Here is an 18,003-nt window from a genome sequence, read left to right as displayed (position 1 = left end):
AGGATCTACATTAATGTTGAACATTGTGTAAAGTTCTAAAGAACTTACATCATTAACTGTTGAAGAACATTCTCCTCTCGTACCAATTCTAATAATTGTAGGAAGTGACTCAGATTTACGCAGCAACCTTTCATATCCAATAAGTGGTAGTGCCATACTTGAACTGTAACAAAATCTATCAATGCTGTGGTATGTCTGGATAACAAAATACAATAAACTGTATATGTCAGTGTTGGGCATCTGACTAATCAGCAGCAACTCATGATCTTTCTCTGATGTTAAAGGAGCAATTGCCACAGCTTTACCAAAAAACGCTGCTAGTCCTAATCTGTCATGAACCTCCACTAAATCTTGCCAATAATTGCGACTTGTTTCCGATATATATTGATTGGAAACACGTAACTGTGCATTTAATGCTCCACGGTAAAGTTCATCTCCAAGTATTCCATGTACATGAACATGCACCTGGCTGGCTCCTGCAGCAGGGAACGTATCCCAAAAGAGGACTGGAAAGCGAGCATTTCTATCAATTGAAGCGACTGTGCCAAACCACTGCAACGAAGTGTTAAAGAGATCAACAAACTCTTGAATAGTGATTTCTAATATACTATGTTTATCTGGGATGAAAAGTCCGTGCCATTTATCAATCTTAAACGTGTTCGCAGCACTTCTTGATGATTTCCCTTGAACGCGCCCAAATATTTCCCCAGCAGTCATAATCGCTGCATTACAAAAGTCACACCCTGGCAGTGTTTGATTTATAAGTTCTTCTATGTATAGTTTCGGAGGTTTCTGGGGCTTTGCTGTAGGTCTCTTCGCCCTTAACGGATTATATGCTGTAAGTTTGTGGCTATATTTATGATACACATGGGTGACTTTTTGTCGTTTAACTTCTTCGAACAGTTTTGGATCATATCCTAGCCACTCATGGACTTTGTTTGCAAACTTTGGATGGAAATATATCTTTCCTTCTCTTATATCTACTCTGTAAATTTTGTCAAATTTCTCAAAACTTGCTTTACATTTACTGTTCTTAGATGAACGCCATAATAAAACATTTTTATACAGATGCTCGATTCCGTATCTAATATTGTTCCTAAAGCAATCGTCAGTGTGATGAATCGAAGCATGCACGACAAAATCATATTTATCGTCAGCGTTACGCTGAACTACAGAAGACCGGACGTCGTGGTCATCTTCTTCACTGTTATATAGAACAAGTACGCCTGCCACTGTCATTATCATCGCCAAAAAAACGACGTTCCTCCTAATGTTCCACCGGCACAACGACTGCATGGCAAGTTTAGAGTTGTATCACCGAGAAAACAAATGTTCAAATCACTGCACTATGCGCACGAACAGCGAACATATTGTACATGATGTAGCACGTTCGACAACTGTCAATGAGAGTAATAAAAATAGTATATTTATACTACTATTGATTCTTTATTTATTCTTTCCGTGTACTGCATCCACTCACACTCTACGAAACGAATGAAAATGATATTAACGATTAACACTTCAAACTGACAAATTTATTTTCACTGACCACACTACGACACAGCGACAAGTCGCGTACAGTAGAAACCAATGACGCAGGTTGTCAGGTAGGATGTTATTGGACCTGCGCCAGAGCGGGCTGTTCGATTACAGGCCGTGTCACGTCGGAGGGCGCTTCCGCGCATAGAGGCGGAGCGATAGGGGCAAACGTGGAGGGGATGAGGTCTGCGCATGCATGGCGGCAGAGAGCGGGCAAACAAAGTACTCGTTATGTATGTTTTTGGATAGGGTCCGCCTTTAGCAAAACACATTTTTGTTTTTTAACCCAAACATGTTTCACTGCAGTTGCAGCATCTTCCGTGGGCTTTTATTTTCCATCTGTTAAAGATAAAGAGTGTTCTTTTCTGTTTGTATACATGTAGCTATTAGTTTTTAGATCGTTATTACAGATATTTGAAAAAATGAAACCACATAAATTACGAATTGATACCTTTTTACACATGGTGTGGTTTTTCTGATGTGTTGTGTTTCTACAGTGACCGTTTTCTTGCACAGTTTTTCATCTGCAACCACTTATACCTTAAAGTAGACAAACTGTTTAAGCCAAAATTACGATTTGAAAACTTGTTATTTTTATGTCTGAAATTATTTAATTCTACGAGGGGGGACCCAAAAGAAACCGAACTCCGAGGGCGCAAACTCTCCATGAATGATGTATGCACCAAACTTTCTCGTGTGATATACCTCCTGAGGAAGCTGAAGAGGGTAATAACTGACCAGTTTCTCACAATAGTCTACCATGCACTCTTCCACAGCCACATTAGCTATGGACTGTTGTTATGGGGACATTCCTCAGGCAGCAAAGATGTGTTGCTATTACAAAAAAAAGCCATCAGGATCATATCCTCTAGCAAAACCCTGTTTTCACCAGGCTAGGCATAATGACTGTTTTTAGCCAGTATATGTTTTTCTGCCTCGTATATATAAAAGAAAATCAAAGGAATTTCAGCATAAGACAAGAAATACATAATGATGACACTCGCTGTAAGAGGAACATTGAAGTGCCAAGGTGTCGCCTATCAAGTGCACAAGACAGCTTTCCAACAGTCGCCCTAAAAATGTACAGTCAACTGCCTCCAGAAGTAAAATCCCTGCCACCTGAATTTTTTCGGAAAAAAATTGCTCAGGACTTGAAACAACATCCACTATATTCCTTGGAAGAGTTTTTCAACAGTGGTTCTAGTGCATGGACAAAATAATAAATATTGTTATGTTTTATATATAATTTTGCCTAAATTTAATCTTCTTTTTATGTTCTCAGTTAGCTGCACATTTAATTTTGTGTTTTACTTAAAGTACACATTTTGCCAAAATGAAACTTTATGTGTGTGATCTTGTAAACATTTTGCTTTATGGTATATTCATTTGCTGCTATGAAGTTTTACTTTCCTGTTTAGTTATATTTCATTTTCTCTATGTTCTATGTGTTTTTGTGCACTGCATAAATATTTTATTTCATTTGCAATATAAATTTTGTATGTGGTGTTGTATAAATGTTAGTTGATAAACATTGTATTTGTGACGCAGTCTGTCCAGCCATGGCTGGTAAACGACGAAGATATAGTAATAAAGTAATAATAAAGTAGACGTAGTGCAGGGTTCTCACGCTAGATGGTGTTAGTAGATACCATGAAACAGCTGTGCAGCCGGTCAGTGTAGAGCTGAACGTGCAAGTGTGGTATTGTGTTTCTCTGTCTGTTGGCGGGTTACCTCTGCGAAGTCGTTATGGCAACTTTAAAAGAACAAAGAGTGTATGTGAAATTTTGTTTCTTGCTTAAAAAAACTGCAACAGACACACACCAAATGCTTCAGGAAGCTTCCCAGGAGGACGCTATGAGCCGCACACAGGTTTTCGAGTGGTTTGGGCGCTTTAAACGCGGTGAGATGTGTGTTGAAGACCAAGCTCGTTCTGGACGCCCTTCAACATCGCGAACTGAGGAGAACATTCAAAAGGTTCTAGGGCGCTGCAGTCATGGACTGTGCGGCTGGTCCCGGCGGAGGTTCGAGTTCTCCCTCGGGCATGGTTGTCTGTGTTTGTCCTTAGGATAATTTAGGTTAAGTAGTGTGTAAGCTTAGCTTAGCAGTTAAGTCCCATAAGATTTCACACACATGTGAACATGTGAACATTCAAAAGGTCCACCAAAAGATCAACGAGGATCGTCGCCAAACGATCGACCAAATTTCAGCAGATACAGGAATCAGTTGGAGCTCGTGCCAGCGGATTTTGAATGAGGATTTGCACGAGACGTGTTGCTACTAAATTTGTTCTGCGCCTTCTCACACAGGAGCAAAAAACCATCTGTATGAATGTGTGTCAGGACTTGAAAACAGAGATTGCACGTTATCCAAACTTCTTGAACAAAGTCATTACAGAGGATGAGAGTAGGTGTTACGGGTATGACCCAGAAACCAAGCAAGTGTCAAGCCAGTGGAGGACTCCCAACTCTCCCAGACCAAAAAAAAGCAAGGCAAGTGAGGTCAAATGTGAAGACGATGATCATTGTCTTTTTTTGATGTTCGTGGAATTGTGCATTGGGAATTCGTACCCCCTGCCCAGACTGTTAACCAGCACTTCTACTTGGATGTTTTAAGGTGTCTGCGAGAGGATGTGAGGAGGAAACGCCTGGAACTTTGGCGATAAGGTGACAGGTTTCTGCATCATGACAACACTCCGGCACACACGGCCTTACAACTGACCCACTATTTGGCATCTCAGAGGTGGTCTGCCGTTCCCCACGCTCCGTATTCGCAGGACCTAGCCCCATGCGACTTTTTCCTATTTCCACGAATGAAAAAAACGCTAAAAGGGGAGCGTTATAACGATGTTGAGGCGGTAGAAACAGCTTCGCAAAGGGCACTGGACAATATCAAACTTGAAGAGTTCCAAACATGCTTCCAACAGTGGGAAAAGAGACTTGACAAGTGCATCGAATGTAATGGAGAGTATTTTGAAGGTGACCGAAGTAATTTTGTAAAAAGGTTCATCAATAAATTTTTTATGACAACAATCCGGTTTCCTTTGGATCCCCCCTCGTATGTGTGTGTCTATTTACATAATGTTTCACTTACGTTTTCCTTTTAATCGTCTTCATCACTGTTGAACACTATATATTGAGTTGTCTCTGTCACTGTAACTGTTTCACTGCTTTACCAGCTGTAAAAGCAAACGTGGCGGGCAGTGGAACAATTGAAGGTGTAAAAACAAGATGGCTGACAGTGGCACAGTTGAAGGTATTCCTGGCAGTTGTTTCGAATCTTTCAGAGGTATTAGTGATTCTTTTTTCCTTTGTGTGTGCGTGTGTGTGTGTGTGTGTGTGTGTGTGTGTGTGTGTGTGTGTGTGTGTGTGTGAGTGTGTGTGAAAAGGGAGAGAGAGAGAGAGAGAGAGAGATAGAGATAGAGGGTGACAGTAGGTTTAGGGATTTTTATTTTGTGTGTGTGTGGGGGGGGGATGGGGGGGGGTGAGAGCTCTATTGGTTGGCCTGTCTGATAATTCCTTGAGGGCAGAGAACAGGGGGCAGAGAACAGAGTGCCATTGCAGAGAGATGTGTATTCATTTATCACTTGTTTGCCGTACACTATAGCTTTTTGTATCTGAAAATTTTCCTCAGTTATTAGTTTTTGTGGGGGGCTGTTGCTGCATTTGAGAATTTTCAAATCCATACTGATGTTTGTTGGGTTATGTTTCATGTCCATGAGGTGTTTGGCAAATGCGGAATGACAGCTGTTACTTTTTAATGCTCTTTTGTGTTCTTTGTATCTGGTATTAACGTTTCTGCTTGTCTGTCCTATATAAACTGCTTTGCAGTCCAGGCATGTTAGTTGGTAAATACCAGATGTGTTGTGTTTCTCTGTGCTTGTGTTGGTTGGTTGTGTGGTTTTCTCTGTGTTGAGCTGTCTGTCCTGTAGGCTATTTTTACCCCTTGTTTTTTGAGTATGTTGCCTATTCTGTGGACCACTTTGTTGTTGTAGGTGAGAGTGAACCATCTGTTTGTCATTGTGGGTGTTTCCCAAATACAGCAACAGCGCCCCACAAAAACTAATAATTGAGGAAAATTGTCAGATACAAAAAGCTGTATTGGAAGGCAAACAAGTGATAAATGAATACACAGCTCTCTGCAATGGCACTCAAGGAATTATCAGACAAGCCCAACCAATAGAGCTCTCACCCCCCCCCCCCCCCACACACACACAAAATAAAAATAAAATAAATCCCTTAACCTACTGTCACCCTGTCTCTCTCTCTCTCTCTCTTTTCACACTCAACACACACAAAGGAAAAAAGAATCACTAACACCTCTGAAAGATTCAAAACAACCGTCAGGAACTCCTTCAACTGTTCCACTGTCAGCCATCTTGTTTTTACACCTTCAATTGTTCCACTGCGCGCCACGTTTGCTTTTACAGCTGGTAAAGCAGTGAAACAGTTACAGTGACAGAGACAACTCAATATATAGTGTTCAACAGTGATGAAGATGATTAAAAGGAAAACGTAAGTGAAACATTATGAAAATAGAGACACACATAGAATTAAATAATTTCAGACATAAAAATAACAAGTTTTCAAATCGTAATTTTGGCTGAAACAATTTGTCTACTTTAAGGTATAAGTGGTTGCAGATGACAAACTGTGCAAAAAAACGGTCACTGTAGAAACACAACACATCAGACAAACCACACAATGTGGTAAAAAGGTTCGTAATTTATGTGTTTTTTTCTAATATCTGTAATTACGATTTAAAAACTAATAGCTACATGTATACAAACAGCAAAGAACACTCTTTGTCTTTAAGAGATGGATAATGAAAGCCCACTGAAGATGCTGCAACTGCAGTGAAGCATGTTTGGGTTAAAAAACAAAAATGTGTTTTGTTGAAGGCGGACCCTATCCAAAATATACATATTGTTAAAGCAAACACGGAAGAAAAGAGCTTCAACCCCAAGATGATTAAAGTACTCGTTGCCGAACTGTGTTACTGCGTTCAGCAGTCAGGTTAATTTGCCTATGGTACATCGTATTATACATTCAAGTCTTCTTCTTCTTCTTCTTCTTTCGCTTACGCCTAAGTCCCGTAGCGATGCAGGGTCTGCGTGGTTACAACGGATTTGGCTATGAGAGGAATAATACATTTTAAAACCGATTTCGATCAAGCGTCTACATAAGAGAAATTGCACTTTACGTCTTGAGATTGCGTCAGCTGGTCCTCAGGTTTGGACTGCGTGACGTAGGAAGAGAACAACAACTGAAGCAGTTTTGTGAAGACGTCAAGTAGAATTTTTCTCAAAATGACTTGTCTGACAACAAGATAATCGAAACTGATTGCGATAGTTGTCATTTACTGCAATTGGGGCTATATTATGTGTCAAAATGTAATACAACAAAAAATTAATTTCAAACTCAAATCGAAATCATTGCATATGGTGAAATTGTTTCTACTCAATGTAATTTTTTAAATGCGTGTATGTGGGTGTGTTTGACTGTAGTTAAATGTGAATGACTGAGCGTAAAGAAGAATTACAAGTAGAAAAGACTAGCGCAAAAGACAAACGTAAAAATTCTCAGTATGTTATCATATTTTTCGCTGTCAACAGGCGTTATGGGTGTAAATTAACCCGTTCGACATTGCACTGAGAGAACGCTTTTATGGTCCATCGAACAAGCCAACAATTAACCATCTTCTGAGAATAGCTCGAGGGAATACTGACCGATAGCGTCGAAAATCACCAATATCTCGACAGGTAACCCACCCTGTCATTTTAACACATTTTCCAACTCGTGCCTTGGAAATGATATGGGTTTACTTCGCGCAATATCGGAGTTTTTGGAGTATTCAGCCGTGGTGTGGCCGAGAGGTTCTAGGCGCTTCAGTCTGGAACCGCGCGACCGCTACGTTCACAGGTTCGGGTCCTGCCTCGGGCATGGATATGTGTGCTGTCCTTAGGTTAGTTAGGTTTAAGTAGTTCTAAGTTCTAGGAGATTGATAGCCTCCGATGTTAAATTCCATAGTGCTCAGAGCCATTTGGCGTATTCATCCGGCCGCATTCTCGCGAGTAATTAGAGCATACAACACGCCGGGAAAACTTTATTTCCCCTTGGGCAATATGCAGAACATTATAATCTGCATATATCATAAGATACAAATTCATAATCAGTAAAGGCTGGAAGTTCTCTCTATGTATGCAACTGATATGTTGAATTTTTTTGGAAATTTGTGATAAGTTCCTATGGGACGAAACTGCTGAGGTCATCGGTCCCTAGGCTTACACACTGCTTAATCTAACTTATGCTAAGGACAACACTCACACCCATGACCGAGGGAGGACTCGAACCTCCGACGGGGGGAAACCGCACGACCTGTGTGGCAAGGCGCCTAAAACGTCGCGGCTAACCCGCGCGGCAACTGATAGGTTGACAAACACGTTTTGTAAACCATGGATCTTTAAAACCAAGAAATACCTACGCTTTACTTTGTTCCAAAGTCTACATCTACCATCATCATTGCTATCAGTCCGTGTCCGAATCACCTGATTGTAAATTTAGGGTGGCAGGTACAGGGCTTTAAGTATTCCTTCTGAAACTTTTCAACGGGCCCCACACAGTGTGCTCATTGTTTCACGCACAAACGATTCAGTGTCTGTTATCTTCAAAGTTTGTCCCCACCCCCACCCCCACCCCCACCGCACACCGCACACATCTTTTGACCTGTGCCCAAATCAGATCTACCTGTTTATACCGACATGATTTGCGAGTAAACGTCAAACTGTGCGACCACATTCACGTGCAAGTTAGTCAGATTTGTACGTTCTGTCCTCTTGAATTGTATAACTTAACGAGCTGCGGAAGTTCGATACGAGTCTGGCTTATACTGTGCGGAATATTTTTATTTTTAAGCACAGCACAGTATCCGCTTTCCTGGTGTTTGTACTTCCCGTTTTCTCCGCAACAGCTGAATGATAACCGTCGCGGTAATTACACTGACCGACTTCGAAGCAAGTTATAGCAAGAATTGTTCACTGAATCACTTCTTGAAACTGACAGCGTTCATTTCCGAATGTAGTCACTGCTGTTGATCTTACACCTAAATACGAGTTTACTCTCAACAACAAATCTATAAGAAGAGAATACTTGTCGGAGAACCTTTTCCTATGGGACTTCAAAACCGCTAGTACCACCACTCGTTTTCCAGCAGGTATTCATGGAATGATTCTGGTTCACCCATGCTTCATCAAACCAATACACTTTTGAACAAGCTCTTTCTCCGTACCGTGCCTAATTGTAAGGGATGTGGTTCATGCTGCACCTATGTCACTTCTTTCAATCAAAAACTCTGTTCTTAATATATTTGAAAAAAAAAGGTCTTTTAAAATTCTGTGCATTTACAAAGGGCCACCTTTGAAGCCAATTTTCACATGCATAATTTAACAAGTTTTTATCTGATGTCAGGTATTCACTACTTACCTATATTTTAAACACAGAGCGCTTTAAACCATTCATTTATGCTACAGGCGCCGGCCGGTGTGGCCGAGCGGTTCTAGGCGCTAAAGTCTGGAACCGCGCGACCGCTACGGTCGCAGGTTCGAATCCTGCCTCGGACATGGATGTGTGTGATGTCCTTAGGTTAGTTAGGTTTAAGCAGTTCTAAGTTCTAGGGGACTGATGACTTTAGAAGTTAAGTCCCATAGTGCTCACAAGGGAACCTCCCCATCGCACCCCCCTCAGATTTAGTTATAAGTTGGCACAGTGGATAGGCCTTGAAAAACTGAACACAGATCAATTTAGAAAACAGGAAGAAGTTGTGTGGAACTATGACAAAAAAAGGCAAAATATAGAAACTGAATAGTCCATGCGCAAGATAAGCAACATCAAGGATATGCTAAGCTCAGGAGCGGAGTAAGAGGTCCATGGGTCAAGTCTTCCCTTAACTGAAAAGTTTACTTTCTTTATTTTCGCAAAGTTATGATCTGTCCGTTCGTTCATTGACGTCTCTGTTCATTGTAATAAGTTTAGTGTCTGTGTTTTGCGACCGCACCGCAAAACCGTGCGATTAGTAGACGAAAGGACGTGCCTCTCCAATGTGAACCGAAAACATTTCATCGCAAGACCATAGGTCAACCGATTCCTCCACAGGAAAACACGTCTGCTATATTCTGTACGACACTGGTGACGGCATGTGCGTCACATGACAGGAATATGTTGTCGACCCACCTAACTTGTACACTTGGCGAATGGTTAAAAAGATTCTTCTACCTTGCCCTTAGGCTTTCTTGTGGATGTGATAATTACTCCCAAAAAACATAAGAGTTTGTCACATAAACTGCAACAAATGAATGCAACAGTTTCACAGTCGCACCGTTTTCCCTATGCTCTGTCAAAACATATGTTATTAAAGTTTTCAAATTTTTCCGTGTGTAGACCGTCAAATCCTGCATATGTCCACGCAAATCTGAACATGTCCTGGAATTTTGGAGAGCGAAGTTGATTATGTGTGAGTGCCTGAACTTTGATAACTGTCTGAAAATAAAATTTTTTTCACTCGAGGTATGACTTGAACCATGGACCTCTCGGTCCGCAGCTGCTCACGCTAACCACGGGACCACGGCGCTCCTGAACTTAGATTAACCTTGGTGTTGCCTATCTTCCACATGGACTATTCAGTTTGTATATTTTGCTTTTTTTTTTCATAGTTCCATACAACTTCTTCCTATTTCCTCGATTGATCTGTGTTCAGTTTTTCAAGGCCTATCCACTGTGCCGACTTATAACTATATCTGAGGGGAGTGCGATGGGGAGGTTCCCTTGTCAGAGCCATTTGATAAGCTACAGGCGTCTTGCGATTTCGATATTTTCAGGCTACACAAAACGAAATTTTCCTGAGACTTTTGTAGCTTTGACATTTTCATTTACTATTCGCTGTACAGTTCTCTTGCCAACACATACTTCTGCAGTTCGTTCCTCTATCTTCAGTATGTCAAAAATAGGAGTCCCGTTTCAGATCCACGTTTGAGAAATTTGTAAATGCAGTAAGCAAACCTACCCTCCTGCTTGTGAGGCCTTCGCGTTTATTGCTGTCACTTGACATATGTATTTAGAAATCGCACCAAAACATTTTCAGAGGGACATTCACAGCTATAGTGCTACAAGAATGTAACAATTACAGCTGAATCAATAATTCGGTCGCTCTGTGAATGAACTACATTGTCGCGAAGTACAACAGCGCAGTATGCGGGAGAGACATTTTCGCAATCTAGTTGTAACTGCTAGCCGCTGGGAGAGAGAATTTTATTGGCTGCTTGCAGTTAATAGAGAGGGATGCGCAGAACGGTTGAAAATTTAGCCGCCTCCCACACGAAGCGAACTGAGCGAAAATTACTGGCATGGACATTTGCGTTCCTGAGATATCGTACAATTCTTACGTTGCCATACACTTTCCCCGCAGTGTAAAAGTTTATATTGCAAATTACAGCACTCGTCGGTAAGGAATCGCTTTAGTTTCTGATCGTAGACCTACCAGATAACTCCATTCTGTTAATAAAACAGCCACACAACATATACGGGAGCGATAACATATGTAGTGGCGTGGCAAGACAGCCAAGCCACTCGAAGGTAGCCGAAAGGCACGCGTTAAGCTCACGCAGATTGGCGTGAGGTCTGGAACAAGGTAAAGTAATTATCCTATAAAGAAAAGAACGTAGTTCTTGGAATACTTAACTTTAATCCACAATTGTCGAACATCGCTCTTGATTGTACATGCTTCATAAGATAAATATCAAATGCTGTGGCGCCTTGCTAGGTCGTAGCAAATGACGTAGCTGAAGGCTATGCTAACTATCGTCTCGGCAAATGAGAGCGTATTTGTCAGTGTAGCATCGCTAGCAAAGTCGGCTGTACAACTGGGGCGAGTGCTAGTACGTCTCTCTAGACCTGCCGTGTGGCGGCGCTCGGTCTGCAATCACTGACAGTGGCGACACGCGGGTCCGACGTATACTAATGGACCGCGGCCGATTTAAAAGCTACCACCTAGCAAGTGTGGTGTCTGGCGGTGACATCACAACATACGCGCTAAAAGGTATCGGAACGGTTATAGGCCGGCCGAAGTGGCCGTGCGGTTAAAGGCGCTGCAGTCTGGAACCGCAAGACCGCTACGGTCGCAGGTTCGAATCCTGCCTCGGGCATGGATGTTTGTGATGTCCTTAGGTTAGATAGGTTTAACTAGTTCTAAGTTCTAGGGGACTAATGACCTCAGCAGTTGAGTCCCATAGTGCTCAGAGCCATTTGAACGGTTATAATGTTGATGCATCCACAATTAAACATCGCAGAAATTCGTCTCAGTAATGACATAATATTAGATTCAGAGGAGGTAATGAAGTTCTCACTATTCATTAACATGTTTTTCGGCGTGCAAATTTCAGGCGAACGCTTCATATAATCCAAGATGGAGACTGCGCGATCTTACGCAGATAGACCGTACTACGCCCCTCGCCATAGTACTAAGCCCCTCTCGCGGCGAAACTGGTAACTTCAAAATCTCAGTCTGAGGCTCAGAACGTAAACTTACGACACCTAATGTGCAGGAATATAAATTGTGTTCTTCTGTTATATCCATGCCCTCAGCCATAACGATTTTGGCGCTATGGAAGGTGAATAAATCACTACATGACACAATTAGTCATGCTGACTTCCAAGTAGCTGATACACGTGCTATGACGGCCGCCGAGAGCAAGCATTGGTCTCGAGGTAGGATGTATGATTGGGCCCTATTTTCAAATACAGAAATCCAGTTTCATTGTTACATTACATTAATACTTGTTCCATAGATAATGAATTCCACATTTCCTAATGATGTGGAATGATTCAGTTTACAGTTACTACTTCATATCTAAAAATCATCTACTGAGTAGAAGGAGGTGTCATCCAAAAATCCTTTGTTTGTTTTTAAATGCTGGTCGGCTATCTGTCAGGCTTTTAATGCTGGTTGGAAAGACTTTTGTGGCAGCATAATTTACACTTTTCTGTGCCGAAGTCAGATTTAACCCAGTACAGTGAAGATCATCATTTCTTCTAGTGTTGTAGCTGTACGCATTTTGCTATTATTTTTGATTAGGATGGGCTATTAATAACAGATTTTATAAGGGAATATGTTTATGAGGGGGCACCCAAAAAGAAAAAAAAAATACCGAATAACATTAATGTGTGGGGAGCTTGTGTAGTACGCATTTCTGCCGCTAGGTGTGCATAGCGCAACTCATTGCAAGGTTCAGTGCCGCCTGTATTGTTGATTTGGCTTGTTCTGTTCAGCGCTGTGATTGTTTTTGCCATCGTTGTTTTGTTCTTGTTTCGTTTTTTGTGATGGCTAGTTTAAGTGAACAATGTGCAGCCGTGAAATTTTGTTTTCTGCTCGGTAAAAATGCTATTGAAACTGTTTTAATATTGAAAACAGCTTACCAAGACCACGCTGTGGAAAAAACTCGTGTCGAGTGGTTTGTTCGATTAAAAATGACGACATGTCGATTGATGACAAACCTCACTCTGGGGATCCGTCAACTCTGTAGTTCATTTAGAGTTTGTTCCCCCCAGGTCAGACCATTAGTCAAACCTTTTATTTGGAAGTTTTAAGAAGATTGAGCAACAGTGTTAATCAAAAAAGACCAGATTTGTGGCAGACAGGAGACTGGTTCTTCTCCCATGACAACGCACCTGCGCACACAGCCATCTCTGTTAGACCGTTTTTGGCTAAAAATGGCATGGTTCTGCTGCCACACGCACCTTACTCTCCTGACCTGGCTCTGTGCGACTTTTTCTTATTTCACGTATGGGAAGGGGCATGAAAGGACACCGACTTGCCAAAATTTAAGAAGTGAAGAAAAAAACGAAGGAGGAGCTGTCAGCCATTTCTAAAGAAGACTGCAAAAAGTATTTCCAACAGTGAAAGCACTGGTGGTACAGATGTATTAGTTGCAACGTAGAGTATTTTGAAGTAGCTCAGGTTGTTTTGTAAATAATTTGAAAATATGTAACTTTTAAAAAAAGTAATTACGTTTCCTTTGGGTACCCCCACATATTGTGAAGGTACTGTGAATATCCCTAGTATCTTAAATAAATGTCTGCAAAGAGATCTTGTGTGGGCTCCAGCTACTATTCTGATTACAGGCTTTTGTGCAATGAATACTTTTCTCTTAATGATGAATTACCCCAAAATACAATGCCATACGAAAGCAGTGAATGATATTGGATTAGTAGGCTAATTTACTGACATGTTTATCACCAAAATTTGCAGTAACCCTAATAGCATAACATTTCAGTAGATCACCAATGTATTTCTTCCAATTCAGTTTCTCATCAATACACACCCAGAAATTTTGAATATCCTGCCTTAGCAACAGATTTACGTTAAAAGTCTATATTTATTAATGGTGCTAGCCATTTACTGTGCACTACTGTATGTACTATGTTTTCTCAACATTTAGTGAGAATCCATTTGCAGAGAACCACTTAATAATTTTCTGAAAGACGTTATTTCCAATTTCTTGGTTGTTGGGAGTGATTGATATACTTGTACCGTCAGCAAAAAGAACTAGCTTTGCATCTTAATGAATATAGAGTGGCAAGTCATTAATATATATTAAGAACACAAAGGGAACCAAGACTAAACCCTTTGGGACACCGTTTGTGATACCTCATCAATTAGAGGACTCTAATGATTTTTGCAGACTCTGTAATGTTAATTTCAACCTTCTGCATTCTTCCAGTTAAATAGGAATTAAACCAGTTGTGCACTGTCCCACTCATACCACAATACTGAGCTTATCTAGAAGAATTGCATGATTCACACAGTCAAAAGCCTTTGAGAGATAACAATAAAACCCAATTCAGAGCATTTAATGTTTGATCAGTGAAAGCATATATAGCATTTTTTGTGGATACTTTACTTTTCAAGAATTTTGGATAAAGCTGTCGAATGTGAGGTTGGGTGGTTCTTGTTAGCATCAGACCTATCTCCCTTCTTATGTAATAGCATATTTCAGTCTATCTGGAAAAATGCCCAGTTTCAGTGAGCTACTACATATGTGGCTGAGAATCCTACTTACCTGTTGGAAATGTCATCAGTTCCATGCCAACATTTAACTTTTTAGTGGCTCTATTATTTTCCTAATTTCGGTAGGAGAGGTTTATTGAATTTCAGTTTTACCAAATTGCATAGGCATTGCATCTTCCTCCTACAGCCTTGCGTTTTCTAATGAACAGATGGATACTTTTTTCCTCTACAAGACTTAAAAAAATGATTATTAAAAAGATTTTCTACTTCTGACTTTTTGTTACCAAATTTTTCATTCAGTTTGATAAGAATAGTCTTCCTGTGTTCTCAGTTCCTGCATTTCCCTTTTAACAATATTCTAAATTGCTTTATTATCAGAGATGCTAATCTCAGACATAGTGCACATACTTCCGGACTTTTTAATAACTTTTCTTAATACAGTGCACTAGTTTTTATAATGTTTGACTGTTTCTGGATCATTACTCCTTCTAGCTGTGAGATGCATTTCCCTTTTCTGTTTACAAGATACACACATCAAAAAAAGTTTTGCATCACCAGAGCTCCGGATCCTGTACAGAAAATTGGAATAGAGATCAACATAAACATCATTTCCGCCATTTTTATTGCTCATGAAAACCACACATTGCATGTTGTACCACCATACAGCGAGATCTTCAAATGTGGTGGTCCAGATTTCTGTACACACCGGTACCTCTATTACCCAGTAGCACGTCCTCTTGCATTGGTGCATGCCTGTATTCGTTGTGGCATACTCTCCACAAGTTCATCAAGGCACTGTTTGTCCAGATTGCCCCACTCCCCACTGGCGATTCGGCGTAGATCCCTCAGAGTGGTTGTGTGCCACGTCATCCATAAACAGCCCTTTTCAATCTATTCCAGGCATATTCGATAGGGTTCATGTCTGGAGAACAGGCTGGCCACTCTAATCGAGCGATGTCACTATCCTGAAGAAAATCATTCGCAAGATGTGTACGATGGGGGCGCGAATTATCATCCATGAATACGAATGCCTCGCCAATATGCTGCCGACATGGTTGCACTATCGGTCAGAGCATGGCATTCACGTATTGTACAGCTGTTACGGTGCCTTCCATGGCCACCAGCAGCGTACGTCGGCCCCACATAATGTCACCCCAAAACAGCAGGGAACCTCCTCCTTGCTGCACTCGCTGGACAGTGTGACTAACGTGTTCAGCCTGATCGGGTTGCCTCGAAACACATCTCCGACGATTGTCTGGTTGGAGGCACATGCGACACTCGTTGGTGAAGAGAACGTGATGCTAATCCTGAGCAGCCCATTCGGCATTTTGTTGCCCATCTGTACCATGCTGTGTGGTGTCGTGGTTGCAAAGATGGACCTCGCCATGGATGTCGGGAGTGAAGTTGCTCATCATGCAGCCTATTGCGCACAGTTTGAGTCATAACACTATGTCCTGTGGCTGCACGAAAAGCATTATTCAACATGGTGGCGTTGCTGTCGGGGTTCCTCCGAGCCATGATCCGTAGATAGCGGTCATCCACTGCAGTTGTCCTTGGGAGGCCTGAGTGAGGCACGTCATCGACAGTTCCTGTCTCTCTGTATCTCCTACATGTCCGAACAACATCGCTTTTGTTCACTCCAAGACGCCTGGACACTTCCTTTGTTGAGAGCCCTTCCTGGCGAAAGTAACAATGAGGACGCGATCGAACTGCGGTATTGACCGTCGAGGCATGGTTGAACTACAGACAACACAAGCTGTGTACCTCCTTCCTGGTGGAATGACTGGAACTGATCGGCTGTTGGATCCACTCTGTCTAGTAGGCGCTCTACATGCGTGGTTGCTTACATCTTTGGACGGGTTCGGTGACACCTCTGAACAGTCAAAGGGACTGTGTTTGTGGTACAATATCCACAGTCAACGTCTATCTTCAGGAGTTCTGGGAACCAGGTGACGCAAAACTTTTTTTTATGTGTGTATTTTTATCTCTTTAGTAAGTGACGACATTTTAGATGGTTTTTTTACAATTATGTTTCACTGTTTTCTTAGGGGAACCTTTTTCAGATATACTCACAAAAGAATCATGAAATATGTTAAATGTTAAATTAGCATCAGGTCCCCTGTACACCTCATCCAAGTCTATCTATTGCTAAAGCTTTTACTAACATTTGCAACTGTTGAATAGTTAATTTAATGCACTGTTTTGGAGGACTTTTTCATTACTTTATGGAGCTATGTCATATACTGTAGCTAGCTGTGTATCGTGGTGAGGAGGACCATGCTTAACAAGAAAAGTTGTTATTTTATGAAATGTATCTTGGTCTATAAAAACAGTATCTATCAGTGTGCTGCCTTCCTATATGGCCCCAGTAGGAAAACCAGTAACCGATTTCAAATTGAAAGCACCAAGTAATACTTCAAGTCCCTTCTTTATATCAGACTTGTTCAAAAATCTACATTGAAATGCCATAGACAATAATTTGCTTCCCTCTGTCTGACAGATAGCACTCCAAAGAATCCAAGTTTTTCAGAAATACCTGAAAATTTCCCAGTGGAGACCTACACACAACTACAATTATAAAAGAACCATTATTTAGTTTAATATCATAGACACAAGCTTCTATATGTGGCTTCAGACAAAACTTTTTAGTTTCTAAATTTTTCACACTATGATAATTTTAACATATAAGGCAACCCCTCCTCTCTCTATAGTCTCTCTACTTATATGTGTTGAAAGCTTACATCCACCTTCATTTACCATTTCCATATCTGTGACGATATGATAGTCAGACAAGTGCAGTATATCTGTCTATCCACCCTCAGTATCTGAATCTTCTAAACAAACAAGAATCTCATCTACTTTGTTTTTTAACCCCCTGATATTCTGATACAATATACTAATGCCATTTTTCACTCTATCTTTAGGAGAATATTATGATATTTTAACAGCTCTAATACCTGCCTGTCTGAGGTTCTCATTAAGCTTAATTCCATTCAATGCTGAATCATTGGACACTGGTCTTTGTCTAAAAAAGAGGCATTTACATGAATTTCAGTGCTCTGCTTGAAGGTTTTGCTATCATTCCAGCCAATTTACCCTTCCCTTTCCAAATGGGACGTAAGCCATGCCTTGTGAAGCGTCACCTACCAATAGCATCAACAGGAACCAAACAAATAATTAACAAAGTAGCCACCTGAAGCAGCTGATCTAACTCCATATTGACCCTCCTGACAGAGATGTTCAGTTGGGGTCGATCATATCGCATGAAAGCAGGACCCAAGCCAACATTTGTATGGTTCGTTGCAGATGCTATTTTTACTAGGTCACACTCAATATTGTAGCCTTGATAACTATCGATACTGTTTCCTGCTCCGCCCATTATCACAACATGATCATGCTTTGTAAAACCCT

At 41.1% G+C, this 18,003-nt stretch overlaps 1 protein-coding gene across 3 annotated transcripts in view; it reads right to left on the bottom strand.

The window, feature by feature from the left end:
- LOC124594757 (L-threonine 3-dehydrogenase, mitochondrial) overlaps window positions 1-18,003 on the bottom strand; it is a 303,130-nt gene that overhangs the window by 31,352 nt on the left and 253,775 nt on the right. For 2 of the 3 annotated variants that reach the window (XR_006978153.1, XM_047133142.1), the window contains exon 1: window positions 49-1,539. The exons of the other annotated variant lie outside the window; for it this stretch is intronic. Coding sequence is in view for 1 of the 2 variants with exons in the window: in XM_047133142.1 (XP_046989098.1) it covers window positions 49-1,296 (1,248 nt within the window). In the remaining variant the exon portion in view is untranslated. Of the gene's footprint in view, window positions 1-48; window positions 1,540-18,003 lie in introns of those variants that run through there. 3 annotated transcript variants of the gene reach the window in all.

The sequence above is a fragment of the Schistocerca americana genome, chromosome 2 (assembly GCF_021461395.2).
Source record: "Schistocerca americana isolate TAMUIC-IGC-003095 chromosome 2, iqSchAmer2.1, whole genome shotgun sequence".
NCBI classification, from domain to species: Eukaryota; Metazoa; Arthropoda; class Insecta; order Orthoptera; family Acrididae; genus Schistocerca; species Schistocerca americana.
The sequence above is the reverse complement of the archived record's forward strand: the minus strand, read 5'-3'. Positions and strand labels throughout refer to the sequence as shown.